The following is a 21,463-nucleotide window of genomic DNA, read 5'->3' as shown; positions in this document are numbered from 1 at the left end:
ACAGCAGGTGGCAGCAGAGGTTGACTGTCTCCCCCAAGGGAGCAGTGATGGCCAAATGAAGCTTTTTGAAGCTATGAAGCTTTGCAGTGAATTGGTTCAAAGCTTCATGGTGGTTCATTTGGTCTTATGACAGTCATATGATGCCGCTGTCAAATAAAGTGTTACCGGTTAAAAGCTTTTGGTGTAAATGTCCTATAATACAGTGAGGACAGCTGTGGCTTATAGTCCAATGCGGCTTATCTATGCTGTTTTCGTGCCAAATTTGAAGGGTACGGCTTACAGTCAGGCGCGCCTTATAGGGTGAAAAATTACAGTAATTAAAAAGAAATAAAACCACCTTTTTATTCTTTTACAGACCAACAAGGCTTCAGCCGAGGGTGACCTTCAAGGGGCCAACGCGGCATCCCGCCAGGCCCTGTGGCTCTCAGTGCTCTCCATTGTGTTCGGCATCATCACTTACATCTGCGCCATCGCCGCCCTCATTTCCTACCTGTCTGCTAAACCACCTTAAAAAAAACGGCTGCAATTCAATGCAAACGGAAAATGGACCTTGCGCACATGCCATCAACTGGTACTTGTAAACATATTCCAATTTCAGCGCATCAGCTCTTCTACTTTTCATTATCATCAATTGGTCTTTTGCTAAGTCAAAAGCCCTGGTCAGGGGGCGTGGCTTAGTGCATTCCCAGCTATTCTTTTATCTAACCTTAGTCGAATTGCGCTTGATCTATCCAACTGCAGCTCCCTTGCTACCCTTTGTATTCTCCTTAACTGTACCAAAGTTAGAAGAGAAACACACTGTAGATATCATCGTCACTGTTAAGAACAACTCGAAATAGAAGTGGAAAATGGTGGACCTCACCGTGGGCTGGTGAAGTTGAAAAACCACACCACAACTCAATTCTTGAAAAAAATTTTTTCGTATCGTTATGATACTGTGGTACATATGCAGAATATCTTGCGCGCTTGAGTTAGTATCGTATCTACTGTGAATGCCACCCGAATGAATTTGCAAATATCCCCGTTTTTGCGGTGGAAATATTATCTTACTTGCAGCTATTACCATATTTTTGTGAAGTTTTAACTCATTCACTGCTATTGATAGATGAATGGGACGACTCATTGGCTGCTTCTGCAATTAATCTCAGTTCATTTTGGTTAATCTAACAAATGATCAATTGATTGGGTTTTTTGGTTGTTTTTTTTTAACTCCAGAGTCCAATCAACACCACAAAATAAGCAAAAAAAAATTTTTTTTGCTTCTGCAATTAATCTCATGTTTTTTTTTATCTTTCGGAAAATAACTATAACAGATTTCTTTGAGTCAATACCAGAAAATTGGGCAAAAAAAATAATCTCGTTGGCTGTTTTGCAGTTAATCTCAACTAATCATTATTCATCTAGCAATATATATATATTTTTTTAACTTCAGAACATGTAACAGATTTACTTGAGTCAAATAAATGCCATAAATTCAGTCGCCATAAATGTACTTGAGTCAAATCAATGCCATAAATTTAGGGTTTCCAAATTTCCAAATGTAACTACTAGATTGGCTGAAATACTCATTGGCTGCTTCTGCAATTACAGAATGATTAATCTAGCAATAGATTCATTTTATTAAATATTTTTTTAAACTTCAGAACATAACTTCTAACAGATTTACTTGAGTCAGATCAACACCAAAAATGTAAGACTGAAAAGATGAACTCACTGGCTGCTTTTACTATTAATCTCCAATATTTACGATTGCTCTAGCAACCGATTAATAAGATTTTTTTTTTTTTAATTCAGACCAAAATTTGGAACATATTTACTTCAATTCAATGTTATTTGTATAGCACAACAAGGTTGTCTCGAAGGGCTTTGCATAGGCAATATGATACACAGTCAGAAACTTACTTGTGTGAAATCAACGCCAAAAATTAGGCTAAAAAGATGAACTCATTGGCTGATTCTGCAATTAATAGCAATCATGATTAATCTATTACTGGATTAATCTTATTAAATGTTTTTTTTTTTAACTTTAGAACTTGCAACAGATTTACTTGAGTCAAATCAAAACCAAAAATGTAAGACTGAAAAGAGTAACTCACTGGCTGCTTTTGCAATTCATCTCAAATACTTACGATTAATCTAGCAATCCATTAATATGATTTTTTTTTTCAAATTCAGACCAAAATTTGGAACAGATTTACTTGAGTCAAATAAATGCCTAAAAATTAGGCTAAAAAGATAAACTCATTGGCTGCTTCTGCAATTAATAGCAATCATTATTAATCTGTTACTAGATTAATTTTATTAAATGTTTTTCTTTTTAACTTCAGAACTTGCAACAGATAAAAAAAAAAAAATCAATACCAAATCAAATCAATACCAAAATGTAAGACTGAGAAGATTAATTGTAAAAGCAGCCAGTGAGTTAATCTAAAATATTAACGATTAATCCAGCAATCGATTTATACGATTTTTTTTTTCAAATTCAGACCAAAATTTGTAACAAATTTATTTGTGTGAAATCAATGCCAAAAATTAGGCTAAAAAGATGAACTCATTGGCTGATTCTGTAATTAATAGCAGTCATGATTAATATATTACTGGATTAATCTTATTAAAGGTTTTTCTTTTTAAACTTCAGTACTTGCAACAGATTTACTTGAGTCAAATCAACGCCAAAAATGTACGACTGAAAAGATTAACTCACTGGCTGCATTTGCAATTAATCTCAAATAACTACGTTTAATCTAGCAATATATTAATCTTTTTTTTTTTTTATTCAGACCAAAGCTTGTAATAAAACGAGTCAAATCAACACAAAGAAATAAGATAAAAATGGCTAACACAATGGCTGCCACTGACGACGATAGATGTCGAAACCCTTTTGACTCGGTCGTTCGCTGCCATCCTCTCCCAGTCCTAATGGATCGGACATCTATTGCTGTTAACGGCAGCCGAAGAGTTAAGTGTACAATAAAGTATCACACGTCACTTTCTCACCAGATGCTAACTCGAGTGCTCAGGTTAAAAGGTATCATCACCCTTCAATTCAGGACATTTTTGGATTGAATTTGAAGATTTTTTAAATGAAACGAGAGGACGCTGTCGTAAAAAGTGCCAAAAGAGACTGCATGGGGGAGTTTTGCTACATGATGTACAATGAGAATTCCTTTGGCAATTCTAAAGACGAAAAGGTGTCCAGCATGAATCCCTCACCTGACTTGGCTTGAGCTTCAGCGTGCCATTAACGTAAGCCAGTGACTATTTTAAGGGAAAAGTCCACATTTTCTAAGTAGGTGTAGTTTTTTTTCTTTTTTCAAATAATAGAGTGCACTGATGAATAGCAAACACAATACAAAAACTGTGAGTGAAGTGCCAACCTTCCCACTATGCTCCTCCGCCGTTTTTTCGAGTCGTTTCTCTGTCACGTGGACTTCTCCGGTCTCAAGTTCTTCTGTTTATTGTACATAAAGTGGAAGGAAAAATCAGTGAATCCAAATCAATAAAAAATGCACTGCTTTGAAAGACGGAGTCGGCTTCTTTTTATGTTTTAGATGAAGAACCCTACCTCTTGAGTTGACCTCTTTCATCTTACTTGCACCATTGCATCCCTTTTATCCTAATAAAGCACAACGCACACTACACAAACAAACTTGGAACATAAATGGCCTGGAAGTGAACTGAAGCAGAGGAGGTCCAAAGTGGCTGATTAATATTTTATTAGAAAAATTGGTCTTTGTGCGTTGAGTTAAAAAAACACAAAAAAAAGATCAGACGCTTTTGGAGTAGCGCCGCCTGAGAGACTCTCTGTGGAAGCTGAAGATCTTCTCGGACGTTGTTTGACTGACAGCGATGCACTGCTGCATCTGTATGAACACACGTAATTGACATTTTTTTAACCCTTTATAGGACATTCATTTAACTTATTGGCTGCCACGAAGGACGTTAGACATCCAAACCAGGTTGGAGCCTTGTTATGGAGCATCTTCTTCAATTTATAACGTCCTTGATTGCTGCCACCCCATCCAGTCCAAATGGATTGGCAGCCAAGGAGTTAATTTATGAGAAATATATTGTCTTATTCATGTTTTTTTAATGTAATTTTTATTCATTAAAAAAAAAATCAGAGATTATTCATTTAATTATTAAAATAAGAAAAATCTAAGGTGCTGTATTCATTTGTTTTTAATTTGTAAATGTTGATTATTTTTATTACCTTTGTAAGTAAAAAAAATTATCTTAATTAACTCGACCAATTCAATTAGAAATTAAGGCTGTCAAACGATTAAAAATTTTAATCGAGTTAATCACAGCTTAAAAATTAATCAATATTAATCGCAATTCAAACCATCTATAAAATATGCCATATTTTTCTGTAAATTGTTGGACTGGAAAGATAAGATACAAGACGGATATATACATTCAACATACTGTACATAAATACTGTATTTGTTCATTATAACAATAAATCAAGATGGCATTAATATTATTAACATTCTGTTAAAGCGATCCATGGATAGGTGGAAATTGGAGTACTGTATTTCTTCTCTAAAATATGCAACAAGTGTGTCTGCGTCATTTGCAGAGACAGTCGTTGTTTTTAAAGAGTTCAATATGAGGCAATATTAACAAACAAGACACGCTGACATGTACGACAAGATTACAGGGAAGATATGCAGCGAGAAATTGAAGCAACTTGAAGCTAGTTTAATTTTACAGCAGCAGTATTTCGCAAGAGCCCGAGAGTCGAAAGAGAAACAAAGGCTAGTTGCGAGATTGTTGAAATAAGTAATTTAGGGCTGTCAAACGATTAAAATTTTTAATTGAGTTAATCACAGCTTAATAATTAATTAATCACAATTCAAACCATCTATAAAATATGACATATTTTTCTGTAAATTATTGTTGGAATGGAAAGATAAGACACAAGACGGATATATACATTCAACATACTGTACATAAGTACTGCATTTGTTTATTATAACAATAAATCAACAAGATGGCATTTACATTATTAACATTCTGTTAAAGCAATCCATGGATAGAAAGACTTGTAGTTCTTAAAAGATAAATGTTAGTACAAGTTATCGAAATTTTGTATTAAAACCTCTCTTAATGTTTTCGTTTTAATAAAATTTGTAAAAATTTCAACCCAAAAATAAACTAGCAGCTCGCCATTGTTGATGTCAATAATTACACAACGCTCATGATGCCGAAACCCATAAAATCAGTCGCACCCAAGCACCAGCAGAGGGCGACAAAAGACCATAAAACACAAGTAACAAATGGACATGACACTGTGCTGTCATTTTAATCTGTTTGAGCGGGGCATGTGCGTTAAATGCGTCAAATATTTTAACGTGATTAATTAAAAAAATTAATTACCGCCCGTTAATGCGATAATTTTGACAGCCCAATTAGAAATGAGAGAAAAGTATTAGTTATTAATTGAAGTGGCGTTGTACTGGTTTGTTTTGAAAGTGTTTGCATTAGTGATGTGTCGTTCGCGAACGAACCGGCTCTTAGAGCCGGCTCCTAATAGGAGCAGACTTTTTTTTTCTCCTGGTCCCCCCCCCCCCCCCCCCCCTTCGATTAAAGCCACACGTGATTGGTCAACATCCATGGTAGAAGAGGGAGGGGAGGGTTACACACACGCGCTGCAGTGAGGAGAAGGGGGAGGGGTTAGATATATACTCATCTATACATAATATATATATATATATATATATATATATATATATATATACAAAATATACTTAGATAATATATGGTTATGATATGGTTTATCTTAATGCCAATCTTCGCTAAAGACTAGCTAAAACTTTTACCTGGATGCTGCTTTTTTCTTTTTGTTTTACAAATTTTAATTTATAATTTGTTGAGTGGTAATCAAAGCTTACTTATATTGTTTTACTGTAAATAGTTAAAAGCTTATAAATATACACAATCAGACATTGGAACTTTTTGCTGACCTTGTTTTGAGATGGGTCTTTGTTTTTGTACTTTATATTTTTTGTAGCACTCCATGTTGAGTATGTTCAGAAGAATATAAATAAAGCCATATAAATAATAAATATTTTATATACTATATATTTTTTAACATTAATAATTCGTTTTACACATAATTTTACATTATTTTTGGTAGTAAATTAATTTACGCAACAACAACAACAAAAAACGAGGAGCCATTTGGGAGCCGAAAGTGCTGGCTCTTGTTTAGTGAGCAGAGCCAAAAGAACCGGCTCTCTAAAAAGAGCCGGAATTCCCATCACTAGTTTGCATTTAGTGTCCTTGATTTGGGTGGATACACTGTCCTCTATTGGCAACAGTGAATATGATGTACAGCAGTATTAAAAAATACCTGGACCTTTTGGTATTTCTCACATTTCTGCATAAAATCATGATCAAATGTGATCTGATCTTTGTCAAAAATCACACAGACGAAAAAACAGTGTCTGCTTTAACCAAAACCACCAAACATTTATAGGTTTTCATATTTTAATGAGGATAGTATGCAAACAATGACAGAAGGGGCTAAAATAAGTAGGTGAACCATCACATTTAATAGTTTGTGCCCCCACCCTTTGGCAGCAATAATTTCAACCAGACGCTTCCTGTAGCTGCAGATCAGTCTAGCACATCGATCAGGACTAATCTTGGCCCATTCTTCTCCACAAAACTGCTGTAGTTCAGTCAGATTCCTGGGATGTCTAGCATGAATGATGATGTCTTTAGATCATGCCACAGCATCGCAATGGGGTTCAAGTCTGGACTTTGTCTTGGCCACTCCATATTGTTAATTTTTTGTTGATTTACTTCTGTGTTTTGATCATTGTCTTGTTAAAGTATCCATCCTCTTTTTAGCTTTAACCGTATGACAGACGACCTCAGGTTTTCCTGCAAAACATCCTGATAAACTTTTAAATTCATTCTTTCATTCATGACTGCAAGTTGTCCATGCCATGAGGCAGCAAAACAGCCCCATTTTACATCTGTGTGATTTTGACAAAGATCAGATCACATTTGATGTTGATTTTATGCAGAAATGTGAGAAATTCCAAAAGATTCAGATACTTTTTCATACCACTGTAACCCATTTCACATGGCTGAATCCAGCTGTTCCCAATTAAGCTCCCATAAGCTAAGTTTTTGTTTGTGCTCATGTTTTTTTAATGCACTCGTAATTCAGCTTAGAGGTAGATTTAGCCTTTTTTTTTTTTTTTTTTTGTATGTTTGAACCATTTGTTAAGAGAAATATTTGAAAAAAAAAGTTTTTATACCATTTAAGCTAGCGGACTTTTGCTATGTAAGTTAGTCAATTGTTCTTAGGTTGTACTTAGATCCTCGTTTTTTTTTTTTTTTTTTTAATACCGTTTGAGGCTCAGCTCAGGTATTTTTATTTTTTTATTTTCCCCATCCGATTACACGAACTAACTAGTTCATCGATTAATTGACTACTAAAATACTCGATAGCTGCAACCCTAAAAAATATACAGTATATTTTTAAAATAAAAACAAGTGGCAGCCATTGCGTTATGTCAGTATTGTCTCATTTATTTAAATTTTGTTTTATTTATTAATTTTTTTTAAACAAAAAAAAAAAATAGTTTCTACTCACTGATTCATTTTTTTTTAATTTGTAAAATGAAATAAAAATTTAAAAAAGGAAAAAGCAAGCATTGTTGTTGTCGTTCCTTTTTTTTCCATTTGTGGAAGGTTTACAAATTTTATTTGATTGTTTTAAAAAGCCGAAAACGGTAAAAATTCTCATCTTTTACTTGTTTGTAAATTGATTTGAAATATATTAAAAAGAAAAAGGAAAAAACAGTAAATATCACCAACCTCTTGCATTGAAAACGACCCTTTAGTTGAGGTCATCATCACTTGACGCTCTTTACTGTCAATGGCGAAGGTCATCAGCGCTCGACTCTCCTGGTGAGGCAGAATGAGCGCATTCAGTTTTCATGCAAAATTCATGCTCGACTTGATGACTGAATAACTCAGTGATGTTAGAAAAATGTACGACTAATGTGACTTGGTACCGCTCAGAAATATCTGATTGTGATAATTACCATATTGGCCCAAATATAAGACGGCCCTGATTATAAGACGACCACCTCTTTTTCAAGACTCAAGTTTGAAAAAAGACTTTTTGAACATCAAATTAATTTTTATACAGAAAATAATTGCAGCACATCCAAAACAAATGATTATAACAATATATTTGAGATAAAAAGCATGTTATTTTGCCTCATTCAAATCTTGATATCCGAACATTGAGATATGTAAACTAAAGTGCAATCACATTCATAAATGAATGGCTTCTGGTTTTTGAAATGTAAATAAACCAATCTATTGTGATAAAACAACAAAATTGCAATAACCGCATTAACCATCAAAGTGAAGTCTAACTGTAATTGTAGTCTTGAAACAAATCTGAATAAGGAAAAACATTGCAATAAAATAATGCAAACTGGTTAAAATTTGAGAGTAGCTGAGATCTGTCATTACAGAACATCGCTTCAATGATATTGGGCGCCATCTAGCGTTGTGAATGGGTAAAACGTCTAGACCGCTAATATAAGTCGACCCCCTCTTTTTCAGTCTTATTTCAATGCAAAGAACACCGTCCTATATTCGGGCCAATACGGTATATAAAATATAATAATAATAATGATGATGTATAAATTAGAGGTCAACCAATATATCGGGCCAATACATGAATTATTTTCTAACATCTGCCATCCGCAGATGAACAAAAAAAAAAAAAAAAAAAAAACGATAAAAAAGGATTTTGATCAGGCAACCGTGTGGGCAACTTTGGCTGCCGCCGACAGACCGTAGGACCCCGGAAGGACCCTGGAGCAGCTTGAAGGCATGCTGCTACCAGAAGCTTTAAGCCTGCCTGTTTTGTAAATATTGTAAAAAATATATGTATCTTTCATGAGAGAATATACACTGTTGCTTTAGCCTTTTAAGCTATTTACTGTGTGATCCTTACACTCTAAATGTAACACTTAGCATTAGCATAGCATTTGTTTTAGCATTAGCTTTACCATGGAAAGCATCCTCTTGTCGTGGCGTCCTTAGCACAGCAGTTATGCTTATTAACCATTAGATGTCTCCAAACTAAGATGCTTCGGATTTGTTATGTGAGCAGACCGTTTGCATTCATGGTGCAAAAATTATTGAAAAATAATGAATATATTAAGGTCACGACCGCATATATCGGTAACTGTTTGATATCGGATTTTTGGATATCGGTTATTGGTTAAAAAGTCATAGTAGGACACAGTGTTGTTTTCTTCAATGACGACTGTAACGAAAATATTTCGTCAGCGAACATTTTTTTATGACGATGACGAGACAATAACGAGCTAAAAATGTTTTGGGAGATAACAATATAAAGAGCCTAACCCTTTATTGCCAAATGTATTACATTTGATACACCAAAAATTTCATGATTTTGAGACAAATTCAGAATTTTGACAATTCTTTGAAAAAAAAAAAAAAGATGGATGCAAGTCAACACATGCATCTGCAGGTTCCATGAGAAAAACAAACAGGATTTAGCAAGGGTTATAGATATCAGAGCGCTTATTACACATATTCATTTTGACTTTTCTTTTTACAAATTTGAAAAAAAGGTTTCATAAAGACCTAATTTTTCAAATTTTGGGATTCTCTAGTAATTGCTTCATGTTGCAGGTATTTAAGGGCTAATGTCCGTTTTCGTCTGACATGACAAGAAGGAGACGAAAATGCGTAATAGTTTCTGTCACATGTTCACAATTTTTGACATTTTATGTGTAGTTAGCCTGCATCTAGCAGGGTTTAGTTGGGTCACTCATGTGACGTGCTGCCACCCCCCACTCACCAGTGCAGTGTCCTCTCTAGCCTTAAGGCTTGCACACACAGAAGAGAATATGCAATGTTGCTTTAGCCTTTAAAGTTATGTGCTAAGTTATCATAACACACTAAATGTAACTTGTAACGTTAGCATAACATTCGTGTTCACATTAGGCTAATGCTAACAGCCAGAATTTCCGAAAACTCTCGGACTTTTATTTACATATGGTTTGTGGCGTCCAGGTGGGTATAATTAATTGAAAATGATGTACTGTTTTCCTGCTGAGTGTGTATTATCACCAAGTTGACACTGTCCTTGTAGACGCTAAAATATGTGCTTGTCTGTCAATTTTCATTCGAAATAGTTTGAAATATTTCTTTATTTATTCATTGTTGGAGATATTATTTTTTTTATTTTTCAGACGAAAAAAAATGGAGTGAACGTTGAATAAAACTAGATGAAATTAGCCTTGAGTTTTCAACAAAAACTAAACAAAGACAAACACATTTTGAGATGACTAAAACATGACTAAGACAAAAATATAAACGGCTGCCAAAAACAACACTGGTCGGACAACTATACTTTGAAATATTTTGATCCAGGTGACACTTTTAAAAAATTGACTTGGTGACAGAACAATTGGGACTCGGTGACACTTCAAATTTTCACTCACAAAATCATGAAAAATGTTGACTCCCTGACATAAGAATTATGGACACTATGACTGTAACAATTAGATTTTTTTACTCTGTTACAACTATAAAAAAATGACTCTAGCACTCAGTGAAATTGAATTTTTACACCCAAGATCGATGTGACTTAAAAAAAATCTGACTCCCAAGATTGGCGACAATTAGAAGCAGGGGTGTGACAATATGTCAAAAAAATGATATATTGTGATACTTCGTAGCCCTTAAGGTTAACGATATGCCTCCACCAAGATTTGATATTCCGTAATTTTCGGACTATAAGCCGCTACTTTTTCCCCTCATTTTGAAGCCTGCGGCTTATAGTCCAGTGCAGCTTTATTGTTGATTTATTTGGAATAAAAGGTAACATTTTATCTGACAGCGGCGTCATAAGATAGTCATAATTATGACACTATCATGTGCATTACTGAATGCTTATATGGAGATGTCATTCAGTGTCGTCTGGTTTTATGTCACTAACTCCCTTTATGTCCAGCTCAGATCTTTTACATCCATTCAAAAGTGAGATAATTTGCCGGATGACACTGAGAGACATCTGTTGTAAGTATTCATAAATGCTCATGACAGCGTCATGTCATAATTATGAATGTCTTATGACGCCACTGTCAAATAAAGTTTTACCAAATACCATAACTAGCAATTACTGAAACAACTGAAACAGTAACGGAAGAAGTACTTAGCGGAGAACATGAATTTTGTTACCGTAATTTCCAGACTAAAAGCTGCTACTTATTTCCCTCATTTTGGATCCTGCGGCGTGTGCAACGATGCAGCCAATTTGTGCATTTTTCTGACGACCGCCCGGGGCGCTCGAGCATGGAATGTGGGAGTGAGACACGTGGAATAAAAGTGTTGAGGAAGACGCTTGTTTGCGCTATGACCGGTGGTTTAACTTTGTACGTTGTGCATGAATAGAGGTGGCAGACCCTCGTCTTTGTGCATGAGTAGAATTGGCAACTCTGCATCATGGAAAACGCTTGAAAAAATTAAATTGGCCATCCGAGTTGTATGGGAAGTTTTGACGACTCGCGGCAAGAGATCGTTTGCCAAGACTCGCCTCATGCGAAGAGCAGCTATTGCATAGGTATGCCGGGGGAGCCTGGCAGCGTGAAGCAGTGTGAAAGAAGTCCGCCATCACTAATGGGGTTCGAGGGGTCAGTCTGCTGCGTGCCGAAGAGGACAGCACGGGCTCAGGAGTGCATTTGCCTCATTATGGGAGACATTGAAAGCGACGGCGAAGGAGAGACTGAGTAGGTGCGTGGCAAAGTGTATCTGAGCGTCTTCATATCCAACACTGAGGGTGAAGACTTCCATGGTTTGAGTGCACAGGAGGAAGATGAAGATTGCTAACAAAGACTTTTATGTTCTTAATAACCAGCCCAATTTGTGCTGTACCACCGTGCTGATGCTATTTATAACTTCCGTGCCGCTGCTATATAATTGCCGTGTTTGCTGGCGCTGTTTGGAACGAAAAGTTAACGTGTGTTATTAAAATTTTGAAAATTGTGTGTTTCTTTGTCAATATCTCATGTTACTAAGTGGGCACACGCAGCTTATAGACCCTACTCACATGACGTCACAACCACGCCTCCGCGCCATATTGTCCGTCAACTCGTCGTGTTTACGCATTACCGCTATGTAAATTCCTCCTATTATGGCGTGTTTTTCTGCTCGTTAACCGTAATAATCAAAATGGTGAAGGCGTGTGTGGCGGTTGGTTGCAGTAACAGAGAAGATAGACGGAGAGACTTGAAGTTCTACCATATCCCGAGAGACACGGAGAGGAGAGCGAGATGGACTGCTGCAATTCGATGAGAAAACTGGGCACCAAACGATCACCACAGATTATGTAGTAGTCATTTTATACCTGGTAAAATGCATTTAATATATATTTAGAGGGTTTTGGGCTGACAACTACAATTAAGATCATTGCGAGGCTAATCGCCGACAACATACAGTTTCAAATTCAAGATGTGTATTTCTTCCGCCATCATTATTTTTTGAATAATATTTACCTGGTACCGAGTGAAAGAAGCTGGCCTCGTCTCCGGATCATCAGTTAAACAGGGGTGTCCAAACTTTTTGCAAAGGGGCCCAGATTTGGTGTGGTAAAAATGTGCGGGGCTACCTTGGCTGATTTACGTAGAACAATATATTTAAACACATTTTAGTAAGCCCTTCTGTGTGTCACATTTGCTTTATTATATTTTTTTTAATTCATAATTTCAACAATCTCGCCTTTGTAGCGTTCTCTTTCGACACTCGGGCTCTTGCGAAATACTGCTGCTGTGAAATTAAACTAGCTTCAAGTTGCTATAATTTCTCGCTGCGTATCTTCCCTGTAATGTTGTACATGTTAGCTTGTTTGGTAATATTGCGTTACATCGAACTCTTTGAAAACAGCGACTGTCTCTTCGCAAATGAGGCAGACACAGTTGTTGCGTTTTTTATTGAAAAAATAGTCCAATATCCACCTATCCTTGAAGCGTCGGCCATCGCAGTCAACTTTTTTTTTTTTTTAAATTGTCACCATTTTAGAAATTCGGAAGTAAAGGGTTACACGGGGTAATGTTTCTTAGAGTGCTGCTCTTAAAGTTTTTCAAAGTTTTGTGAGAATAGGCTGAGTTTCTGTGGACAAGATAGTTGTAGATATCAGGGTAGCAGATGTCAGGCAGAGACGGCGAAGACAGCGGGTAGAAAAATATCGATTTAGGCATCAAATATGGATCTGGCGAATGGATTGACTGAAGCTTTTCCACATAACGCCGTTTATGCAACGCATCCAATGAGTTTACAGCGTCTGAAAGCACCGGGGCTTCCATGAATTGCACTATAAATTGCACGACAAATTGAGACCATTGAGAATACGGATAAACAATGACAGACAATATGGCGGCCGGATACAGCGACACGTCATTCTGTGACGTTGGTGAGTAGGGTCTATAGCCAGGAGAGGCTTGTGTATGTACAAAATTGTGTTTCCTTCAAAAATGTACTGGGTGAGGCTTGTAATCAGGGGTGCCCAATAGTCCAGAAATTACGGTATTTACATCTGTAGCGCTGCAATTCATGCTGAAGGCACGTTGGACGACAACTTTGTTGACAACAGCTGGCAGCAAAGATTGACGGTCTCCCCCAATGAAGCGTTGAAACTATTGGCTGCAAAGCTTCATGGTATTTCATTTGGTCTTAGGACAGTCTTATGATGCCGCTGTCAAATAACGTGTTACCGGTTAATATGTTTTAGGGTAAATATCCCATAGTAAAGTGAGGAAAGCTGCAGATAATACTCCAGTGCGGCTTATCTATGAACAAATTCCGTTTTTCGTGTCAAATTTGGTTGGTAGCGCCTTATCGTCAGGTGCGCCTTATAGTCCAGAAATTACGGTAAAGGGAACCAACAGGTTGCCACCAAAGTCTTTCATTAAAATAGTGTCGACGTTAGCTCACTGGCTGCCATTGACGGCGCTAGACATCCAATTCATTTTGACTGGAGCATTTCTGACCCTCTCCTTCACAAAAAAACAAACTCAACTTACCGCTTCCTGAGCAGCAGTCGGGTCAGTGACGATTTTGCCGTCAGCTTGGATGGCGCAGGTAACCCCGCAAAACAGGCAGCTCATGGGCAAGCTGGCATCCATCATCGCCATGCAGGCGGCGTTCAGGTAGCAGGACAACAGCTGAATGACGAGTCAAGAAGCAAAAGACTTCAAATCCACTCTAGGAGCTGAATGTGCTACGTTCTGAGATTAAAAACTACAAAGGATACAGAGCCGTCATTATGGAGCTCCTGTAAGACGAGCGTGAGGGACGAGCGAGGGTGAAGGGACAGCAACAGAGCTGCTTCGCAGCTTTCCCGTACGCACTGTTCTTGTGCTCGCTCCTTTACACCTAAAAGAATACAAAACTTTGTAGTCAGAGGTTTATTGATGGTAGTTTTGCATGTAATGCAAAAGCTACCCTCTATAATATTCTTTTTTTTTCCCCATGTCATTTCTTTGGTGCGCCGCCCAACCACAACTATTTGACCCATCGACACCGTTCATACACCAAGACCAAAACGACCGAAATTATCATGCGATATTGGTTCTTTTTTGGTTGTACACCCCAAGAATGACAGTACTCCCAAAAACATGGGTTTATTGAAAAAAAAAAAAAAATCAAAACTGTACTTGTCCTGCAATTTTTGTACAAATCACATCATTTATACATAAAAAAAAAAATAAAAATCAGGGCGCTAAGGGGCACAAAAGTTCCATACAATTTTTGCTATAAAGGTACGGTTCAGCCAAAATTTGCCAAAAACATACCCATTCATTTCTAATGGCCCTACTCGCCATTCATTTCAATAGCACAAAAACTTCCATTCACGCCTTTTGATTTAAAAACATCAAAGTTTTTAATTGACGCATTACAGTAATGAATTTACGACTCTTAAATCAGTTTTAAAAAAACAAGCATACAAAATAATAGGGGTGTGACAAAATATCGAAATGGTGATATACAGTGGGGCAAATAAGTATTTAGTCAACCACCAATTGTGCAAGTTCTGCTACTTGAAAAGATTAAAGAGGCCTGTAATTGTCTTGCCTGGTACACCAGACTCACCGCTGTTCCAGCTATTGAGTCTGGCCACCATTCAAGCGGATACAATTTCCAGGGCGGAGCAAGCCACAGCAAACAGACAGCGGAGTGGACCAATCAGCGACGGGCAGACGTGACGTTAGTAAAATGACGAGGGAAGGACGAGGAACTTGCGCGCGGAAGTAAACATACGAAGAGAGCGGAGTTTATTCAACATGGCTCGCGCGAGACAGACTGTTGTCAATGACTCGTGTCGATGTGTTTTTGGTCATTTAAAACGGATTTTACCGTGGATTGGAACATATTCTCGGCTTTCCGTTCACCATCTGTGTTCTTGAGGAGACGACTTTCGACGCGCAAGAGTGACGTTGCTCGTTAAGAACATGTCACGCAAATAAACTAATCTGATTTGTCGATTGATTTTGTACCTGCTCGAGAGGCCGTTAATGGGCTGGTTCCCAGACTATACTCTCAGTGTTTGAAAAATACAGGGAGAATAGTCTGGCAGAACCAGGCAAGTAATTGTCAACATTGGTAAACCTCAACCATGAGAGACAAAATGTAGAGAAAAAAACAGAAAATCACATTGTTTGATTTTTAAAGAATTTATTTCTAAATTAGAGTGGAAAATAAGTATTTGGTCACCTACAAACAAGCAAGATTTCTGGCTGTCAACGAGGTCTAACTTCTTCTAACGAGGTCTAACAAGGCTCCACTCATTACCTGTATTAATGGAACCTGTTTTAACTTATTATCGGTATAAAAGACACCTGTCCACAATCTCAGTCAGTCATACTCCAAACTCCACTATGGCCAAGACCAAAGCGCTGTCAAAGAACACCAGAGACAAACTTCTAGACCTGCACCAAGCTGGGGAGACTGAATCTGCAATAGGTAAAACGCTTGGTGTAAAGAAATCAACTGTGGCAGCAATTATTAGAAAATGGAAGACATACAACACCACTGATAATCTTACTTGATCTGGGACTCCATGCAAGATCTCACCCCGTGGCGTCAAAATGATAACAAGAACGGTGAGCAAAAATCCCAGAACCACACGGGGGAACCTAGTGAATGACCTACAGAGAGCTGGGACCACAGTAACAAAGGCTACGATCAGTAACACAATGCGCCGCCAGGGACTCAAATCCTGCACTGCCAGACGTGTCCCCCTGCTGAAGCCAGTACACGTCCAGGCCCGTCTGCGGTTCGCTAGAGAGCATTTGGATGATCCCGAAGAGGACTGGGAGAATGTGTTGTGGTCAGATGAAACCAAAATAGAACTTTTTGGTAGAAACACAGGTTCTCGTGTTTGGAGGAGAAAGACTACTGAATTGCATCCGAACAACACCATACCCACTGTGAAGCATGGGGGTTGAAACATCATGTTTTGGGGCTGTTTTTCTGCAAAGGGACCAGGACGACTGATCTGTGTAAAGGAAAGAATGAATGGGGCCATGTATCGAGAGAAAATCTCCTTCCAACTGCAAGGGCATTGAAGATGAGACGTGGCTGGGTGTTTCAGCATGACAATGATCCCAAACACACAGCCAGGGCCACAAAGGAGTGGCTTCGAAAGAAGCATTTCAAGGTCCTGGGGTGGCCTCGCCTGTCTCCAGATCTCAACCCCAATAGAAAATCTGTGGAGGGAGTCTAAAGTCCGTGTTGCCCAACAACAGCCGTGTGATTTTCTGTTTTTTTTTTCCACATTCTGTCTCTTATGGTTGAGGTTTACCCATGTTGACAATTACAAGCCTCTCTAATATTTTCAAGTGGGAGAACTTGCACAATTACTGGTTGACTAAATACTTATTTGCCCAATTGTATCGTGATACTTCGTATCCCAAAAGGTTATCGATATGCTCCTGCCAAGAATCGAGATATCGTTTTAAAAAGGTGTCAATGTCAAAAATAAAATAAAATAAAAAGGAACCAACAAGCTACCAAAATCTTCCACCATAATAGTGTCTCAGTTAACTCTAAGGCTGCATTTATGATGCTCGACGCCCAATCCATTCAGACTGGGAACATTCGTTCATTCAAAACCAGAGCATGCAATCATTCTGTCCGATTTTCACTGCATTTACAGGTCACTTGCTGTTCATTTTAGGGTATTTAGAGGTCATTTCCTGTTGAGTTTGAGTCACTGCCTATTCTTTTGGGTGATTCCCAGGTCACTTCCTGTTCTGTAACTCAAAATAAACAGGACTGACGGCCTTAGACGTTCAATCCATTTGAAGTGGGAGGGGTGGCAGCGAATGAACCCAGTTCAAATGGATTGGACGTCTACTTGTGATAAACTCATTCCAACAGAAGCTTTGTTTTTTTCTGGTTATTAGTTGTTTGTAGAATATCCTAGAATGATTTCCTGACCAATATACCGTATTGGCCCGAATATATGACAGTGTTTTTTGCATTGAAATAAGACTGAAAAACAGGGGGTCATCTTATATCCGCGGTCTAGACATTATACCCATTCACGACGCTAGATGGCGCCAGATATCATTGAAGCGATGTTCTGTCATGACAGATATCAGCTACTCTCCCCATTCACGACGCTAGATGGCGCCAGATATCCTTGAAGCGATTTTCTGTCATGACAGGTCTCAGCTACTCTCAAGTTTAACCAGTTTGCATGATTTTACTGCAATTTCTTTCCTTATTCTGATTTGTGTCAAGACTACAATTACAGTTAGACTTCACTTTGATGGTTAATGCAGTTATTGCAATTTTGTTGTTTGTTGTTCTGTCACAAATCACAATCACAAATAGATTGGTTGTCGATTAATCGATGAACTATTTAGTTCAAATAATCGAGTAATCGGATAAGGAACATGAAAAATTGAAATACCTCAGCTGAGCCTCAACCGGCATACAAAAATAAATAAATGAGGATCTATATACAACAAAGGAACAAGTTAGCTTAAATCCTTTAAAATGCAAACTTTTTTTTTTTTTTTTTTTACAGAGCTCTTAACAAATGGTTCAGACATATATTCCCACTAAAAATGGCTAAATATTAACTAAATTATGAATGCATTAAAAAAAGATTAGCTCAAACAAAAACTTAGCTTATGTTGGTCTTAACGGAGAGCAGCTGGATTTAACCATGTGAAATGAGGCAGAGTAGAGGGCAGTGTATCCACTCAAAACAATAAAACTGAATGCAAACACTTTTCAAAATAAACCATTACAATGCCACTTTAATTAAACGAATACTCGAAGCAGAAAAATGAATTAGTTGAATATTTTAATATATATATTAATATTTTATTAATAAATTGAATATTTTTTTCCAAATCGAGTTAATCGATTAATCGTTGCAGCACTAGTTTAGTTACATTTCAAAAACCAGAAGCCATTCATTTACGAATGTGATTGCACTTTAGTTTACATATTTAAATGTTCAGATATTAAGATTTGAATGAGGCAAAATAACATGCTTTTTCTCTCAAATATATTGAGAAATCATTTGTTTCGGATGTACTGTAATTATTTTCTGTATAAAATTAATTTAGTGTTCAAAAAGTCTTTTTTCAAACTTGAGTCTTGAAAAAAGGGGGTAGTTTTTTAATCAGGGCCGTCTTATATTCGGGCCAATACAGTAGTGATAATCGTTGTATCGCCATATCGTCAATCATCGTTATCGTGAGCTTTGTATCGCAAATTTTTGTAAGAAATGGTACACATAACTAGAGCTGAAACGAATACTCGAGCAACTCGAGGAACTCGAGTTTAAAAACTGATCCGAGTAATTTTATTCACCTCGAGGAATCTTTTAATTTTGACAGCTCTAAACATCACGTTTTGCCCGGACTACTTTTAATGCGGGACAACGCGCTGACGTCACGTGCGTAGAGGAAGAAGCAATAAAAAAAAAAAAAATTTTTTTTTTTAAACTTACTGCAGAAAACAGCCGCTACAAACTACGCCGATGTTGCTAAAAACTACGCACGCATGATGCTAGTGTGGTAGCAGGTAGTGTCCGATGCGTTTCATAGATATCGCATGCATTTAGGACTAGATGCGAAATGACAGACTCGGCCAAGTCTGGGCAGCGTTAGTAAACAGCCGCTATCTTTAAGCAGTAGACTTCTCATCGCTAATAAATATAACGTTACTGTCACTCGCTCACGTAACGTTAGCCCTTCGGAGGTCTAGGTTTCTATTGATTATGACCACTGTCGATGCGTGGCTAACGTGTCTTACATACAGGCTTTATTAATCTGTAAAGACACAGCGCTGTAGAGTGATGAGGGTGTAAAATTAAAACATAATAAAGCTAACTGTCAGTTTTAGCTCAGTAGTCATTGCTGAATAAAACACCAAGTAGCACTGGTCTTTAATGTGCTCCAATAACGCAGGTATCATACATTTATTTTGAACACTGCAAAAACTCAAAATCCTATCAGTACTTACAGTTTAGACTAACTTAAAACTTAACTAGAACTTAAAAATAGCTTGACACGAATGGAAATTAAATTGAAACACGTGGGGAAAAACACGTAGCTTTCAAGTGATGTGTGTTATCAAGCGTAATTACATTTTTAGTTAAGAAATATGTTCTTTTTATAAGATCTAGAAGTTTTTTGAGTGAAAGCAGTGAATTTTTTTTCTAGTCAAATCTGCGATGCAATTGTTGGCTGGTTTCAACAATGTACATCGAAAATAAAGACATTGACTGACTGAAAATGGTTCAATGTTGGATTAAATGTCTTTTTTTCTCATGTATATTTATAATTGCTCTTTACATAAAAACATGTTTTATCCGATTACTCGATTAATCGGTAGAATTTTCAGTCGATTACTCGATTACTAAAATATTCGATAGCTGCAGCCCTACACATAACAGACATAACCATTTTTCAACTAAAAATGAACTACTTCATGGTTTTATGACTATATCCGTATAATCTTCAAAGATATAGTTTAGGTTAGCTTCATGAGAATCACCCAACTGTGCACGTCTGTGTTCCATTATATCAAATGCATGCATTTTATCTTTATTATACTGCCCCCTAAAGGCCAAGTAATACACGTTTTACAGAATACACCATAAATTAATTGAGTAGAAGGATAGAAATGCCCCCTTTACTTAATAATGGCATTTTAATTTAGCTCATTACTTACTTGGAAGTCCAACTTTGGATTGTATAATCACCTCCAGCGTCGCCCGGTCATAAATCTCCTTGCTGACTTTGACTTCAGCTGGTCCATACACTGCCGCCAGCACACTAGTGTCCCCTTCAAACAAATAATTTTGTTAATTGACAAAATACATTTTCTTATAAAATCACAACTTCTCTACATATACATGTCAAAATTTGTAGCAAATATCTGTTCCCCTTCAGAAATACACATCTGATCATTAAAAAAAATATACAAAAATGATAAAAACAATAACTTTTCTTTAAAATAGCACATTTCACAAAAATCAATAAAACTACGACAAACTTTTTCTTAAAATCGGCCATAAAATTAAGAAAGATTAAATTTTCTCGTGGTGTATGAATCATTGACTTTGATTAACAAAAACCACAACAATCGCTATCAATGGAAGCACATGTCGATTTATATTTATGAAATAATAATGCAGTTACAACAGTAGGAAGGTTAATAAACAGTTCCTTTAATTTTGTTTTGTTTTAAATGGTAATATGCATAAATTTACTATGTGGTCAATGTAAAAAACAGTTCATTTTGAGAGCAGCTCTGGTTCGTCTATCAAAAGAAGTGATAGAAACACAGCTGTTTACGTCATATAACAGAAAAAAAAAAAACATCCTTCTCAAAGGCCCAATTAATTAAAATAGTCATTTATTTGGAAGCTACCTTGTACGAAAGACGCCGAACCGTCAGGACGAGAAAGTAAATTTTGCTCGCAACCAAATTCTCTGAGAGAAACTGTATTTGCGCTACAGTCCTCCATCGTGTTAGTCGCGAAGTAATGACGTCAGAACCCGCAATTCTCTCGCTGTGGGACATTCAAGTACATCCTGTTAAAAAAGCGCCGAGTTGTGATATAAATAAAAAGCTGTGTAAAAATATGTGCTTAAAGTCTTTTGTTAATGAAATTTTAGTGAAATTTAACACGCTTTATTCAGTCAGATTATAGTTTAGAGTTGTTAGATTCCAGTTTACTCAACGCAGAAAGTCTTGACGAACGGCAATGCATCTTATCTGTGAATAAAACATCAAAATACTTAAAAATGATGCTTCATTGCGTGTTTATATTCAAAAAATACATATAAAAATATGATGATTATGCAAATGGTAAGAAATACAACTACAGTAGCCTACTTAAGAATATACTTAATATTTG

At 36.9% G+C, this 21,463-nt stretch overlaps 2 protein-coding genes across 2 annotated transcripts in view; one reads left to right on the top strand and one right to left on the bottom strand.

Annotated features, from left to right (window-relative positions):
- The window catches only part of LOC130917683 (synapse differentiation-inducing gene protein 1-like), a 42,753-nt gene extending 38,854 nt beyond the window's left edge, over positions 1-3,899 (top strand). Inside the window, exon 5 of the mRNA XM_057839322.1 lies at positions 356-3,899. Coding sequence (XP_057695305.1) covers positions 356-511 — 156 coding nt within the window. The 3' untranslated portion in view covers positions 512-3,899. The remainder of the gene's footprint in view (positions 1-355) is intronic.
- On the bottom strand, positions 2,800-21,090 carry LOC130917684 (exosome complex component RRP46-like). The gene is made up of 6 exons (XM_057839323.1): positions 20,974-21,090; positions 20,272-20,385; positions 14,327-14,448; positions 14,097-14,237; positions 7,840-7,929; positions 2,800-3,863 (listed from the first exon to the last, which is right to left on the bottom strand). The coding sequence occupies exons 1-6, from the start codon at positions 21,068-21,070 to the stop codon at positions 3,768-3,770; spliced, it is 660 nt and encodes a 219-aa protein (XP_057695306.1). The 5' UTR covers positions 21,071-21,090; the 3' UTR covers positions 2,800-3,767.
- Positions 21,091-21,463: the final 373 nt, after the last annotated feature.

The sequence above is a fragment of the Corythoichthys intestinalis genome, chromosome 6 (assembly GCF_030265065.1).
Source record: "Corythoichthys intestinalis isolate RoL2023-P3 chromosome 6, ASM3026506v1, whole genome shotgun sequence".
Taxonomy (NCBI): domain Eukaryota; kingdom Metazoa; phylum Chordata; class Actinopteri; order Syngnathiformes; family Syngnathidae; genus Corythoichthys; species Corythoichthys intestinalis.
This window is presented reverse-complemented; position numbering and strand designations above follow the sequence as displayed.